Source organism: Mus pahari, chromosome 10 (genome assembly GCF_900095145.1).
Source record: "Mus pahari chromosome 10, PAHARI_EIJ_v1.1, whole genome shotgun sequence".
In the NCBI taxonomy this organism is placed as follows: Eukaryota; Metazoa; Chordata; class Mammalia; order Rodentia; family Muridae; genus Mus; species Mus pahari.
Genome location: NC_034599.1, coordinates 89,011,907 through 89,014,951, shown reverse-complemented (window position 1 = coordinate 89,014,951; position 3,045 = coordinate 89,011,907). Strand labels below are relative to the sequence as shown.

Here is a 3,045-nt window from a genome sequence, read left to right as displayed (position 1 = left end):
GAGAGAGAGAGAGAGAGAGAGAGAGAGAGAGAGAGAGAGAGAGAGAGAGAGAGACCCAGGGTGGGTTTTGTGGAATACATCAAAGTAGGAATTGGAGACCTGTACAAACCACAGGAGCCTAACCAATAGTCTAATCAGAATCCCTAAGTAGTCATTCACAGTTTTATCATGACACTCACAGGCCTTCACAGAACACTGTTTAAAAATGTAGTCGAGAACTCTCAAGCAGCTTGCCCTAAGGTCCAGTTCACTGTGCAATGCAGAAGGCTGCAAAAAATCAAAACTATGTGACAAAGGAAATCCAGTGCATCTCACAGGCTTCGATAAATTATGAAAAATCATTGAATATATTATCATTTAAATAACATCTGATACACATTTTGAAATAATTAACTTGTGTTCGCATTCCATGCATTGTCTAGCAGGTCAAGCCCCGAGTTTGTGTCTTTGTGCCCATTTCCCAACAGAGAAAGCTCCATTCTTTCGACAAATCCAAGCATTCACTGCTCGACCTCAGCAGCAGCCAGGGATTTGTGTTTATCCTCTTCCCTGCATACCTGCCTTCACTAAGGGACACAGAAGACTGTTAGAAAAGCCAACTGCTTGGGGGCTCTATCTGTTATCACAATCCTCACTGTCTTTGCAAAAATCCCTGGATATCATAGACAGTCCCTAATTTTCTTCCCGGAGGGAGGCCCTCTTCCTTCTGTTTCACCTCCCATCTCCCTCTTCTAAAGGCCAATGGACTTGGGATTCCCCAAGCATTAGGGAAGTTTTCCCTACTAGCCTGCAGCACCCTCTTCTAGCAAAGAAGGGAACAACAAAACTTGAAAACAAACCAACAGTAACAACAACAACAACAACAACAACAACAGAAACTCCACGCAAACAGGTGGGCAAACCATAGCCTCCTCCGGGAGTGGAGGCTCACTTTTTACTGCAGAATTCGGTGTTGTTCAGGAACTTCCTGATGACCAGCCCCAGGCAGACCACCAGCAGCAGCATGTAGCCCACTGTGCCCGAGAAGGTGGGCGCGGCAGGGGGTGCCTGGAGGAACTGGCGCAGGCCCTCTTCCACGTAGTACACCTGGTCATAGATGCTGAGGAAAGTGAAGATGTGGAAGAGCTGATGGCTGTGGCCGATGATGTCGAAGAGACCCGGCTGGATGCGCTCAGGGATCTTGCTCACGTTGAAGAAGGCGGCCACCACCAGCCAGAAGTAGCGGCGGTAGAAGTGCACAAAGAGCGTGGGGTTCTCACCTCGCAGGTCGAAGAGCCAGCTCTCTAGCATAATGGGGCAGGCCATGCTGAGCGGCATGACGAAGACGAAGGTGCGCAGGGCGAACGGGTAGGAGCACCAGTCGGTGCGGCTCTTGCAGCAAGCCACGGTGCAGGCCACGGCCAGCACGAAGGCCACGGGCAGCACGAGCGCACGGTAGACGGCGATGAGGCGGGTGCAGTCCACGTGCCAGCCCAGGCGCTGCTGCACATACGGCGTCATGACCCGGGCGTCCAGCAGGCTCAGGCTGGGCAGCAGGTAGTAGTAATAGGCCACGGTGCTGCCGAAGCCATAGTAGCTGATGGAAGCATAGTCCAGGTAGAAGAAGGCGGCGCGCAGGCGCAGCGACAGGCAACTGAACACGTGCGCTGTGCAGCTCATGGCGAAGGTCAGCAGCACCCCCGACGCATAGCACCACAGCGGCAGCAGCCAGGGGTGGTGGAAGGGCACATCGCTGCCGCCCAGGAAGAAGAGGCGGCAGAACTTACTGAGGAACAGCAGCAGCGGGATGAAGTGCGTCCAGAAGTTGAGCGTCTCATTGGTGGGCTTCAGCACCGAGGCCAGGCACTCCTGCGCGGTGCACGGCAGCCGCCGGTAGCCGGACAGGATGAAGCACTCCACGAAGTCATCCGGCACCTCGTCCCAGCGCAGCAGCGGCTTGGTCGTGGCCGCCGGCGGGCTCCGGGGGGCGGAGGCGGAGGCGGGATGCGAGCGCCGGGAGGTCGAGGCGGGCGGTCCCTTCACGCCGGTGCCCCGCTGCTGCAGGCGCCGCGGCATGGTGCCCCGGGCTGAGCTAGGGCGCGCGCGAGGCCACCGCGGGCGCCGGTCGCCGTCGGAGCCTTTGTGCGCGCGCGCGCGCACGGGATCGCGGCCGCAGGTTGGCTACGCGGCCTCGGCTTGGAAGCGGGCTGCTCCGGGGACTCGGCGCACCGGGCGGGAGGCTGCTGTTGCGCGCGCGGCTTGCCGGCGGCGTCCTCGCCACGCTCGCGTCTCTCAGCGCGCGGCCAGCCGCGCTGCGGTGGCAGCGGTGGCGCGGCTGACTGCGGCGGTGGTGGCGGCGGCGGCGGCGGCGGCGCGGCGGTGACTGGGCATCGTGCGCGCGGGGCGGGCGGCGGGAGGCGGGATGTACGCGAGGCGCTGGCGGGGGAGGGCGGCGCCGCGCAGGGCGGGGGCCCCCGGGGTTAGGGTGTCTGCGACGCGGCGGGGGATGGAGGTGTCCCCTGTCTTGCGTCTCCTACCATCCCCCTCTTCTCGGGCTGCGGCCGCTCGGGCCGCCGCGTTAATGATTGATGCGGGGCCGGAGGCTGGCCAAAGACGCGGCCACTGGCGCTCAGGGCGAGAGGGCGGGCAAGGGTGGGCGAGGGGGTTCGAAGCGCGATAGCCACGCCGGCGTTCTAGAGGACACTGGGGACCCGAGTTCGTGGGGGGCGGGGAGCCGGGCTGGGCGGAGGGATGCTCTAACTGTAACCTGCGGAGGTGGCAGGGAGGGCACTGCGGTACCGGCTTAGAGACCGTGTCCGAATCCGAGCTTGGCGGTGGTCAGACAGCTGGTGCTGCCTGCCTCTCTGTTCTGCTGTCATCCGTGTGTGAGTGTGTGTGTGCCCACCCTCTGTGTGTGTGTTCGTGTGCGCGAGTATTGCCCTTCTACTCTTAGTCCACGCCAAGCCCTAGTTTATCTCCTTACTCCAGCGGACCTATTCAGGTGCGTCACTATCCTCCTTCTCTCCCTCTTTGTGGTGTCTAAAGGGACCTAAAGGGACAATTCCC

At 60.4% G+C, this 3,045-nt stretch overlaps 1 protein-coding gene across 1 annotated transcript; it reads right to left on the bottom strand.

Moving 5' to 3' along the window:
• Positions 1-6: 6 nt before the first annotated feature.
• Positions 7-2,328, bottom strand: Paqr9 (progestin and adipoQ receptor family member 9). Its single transcript, XM_021207648.2, has one exon. It carries the CDS (start codon positions 2,053-2,055, stop codon positions 928-930), a length of 1,128 nt encoding a protein of 375 aa, XP_021063307.1. The 5' UTR covers positions 2,056-2,328; the 3' UTR covers positions 7-927.
• Between the last annotated feature and the right edge of the window lie 717 nt (positions 2,329-3,045).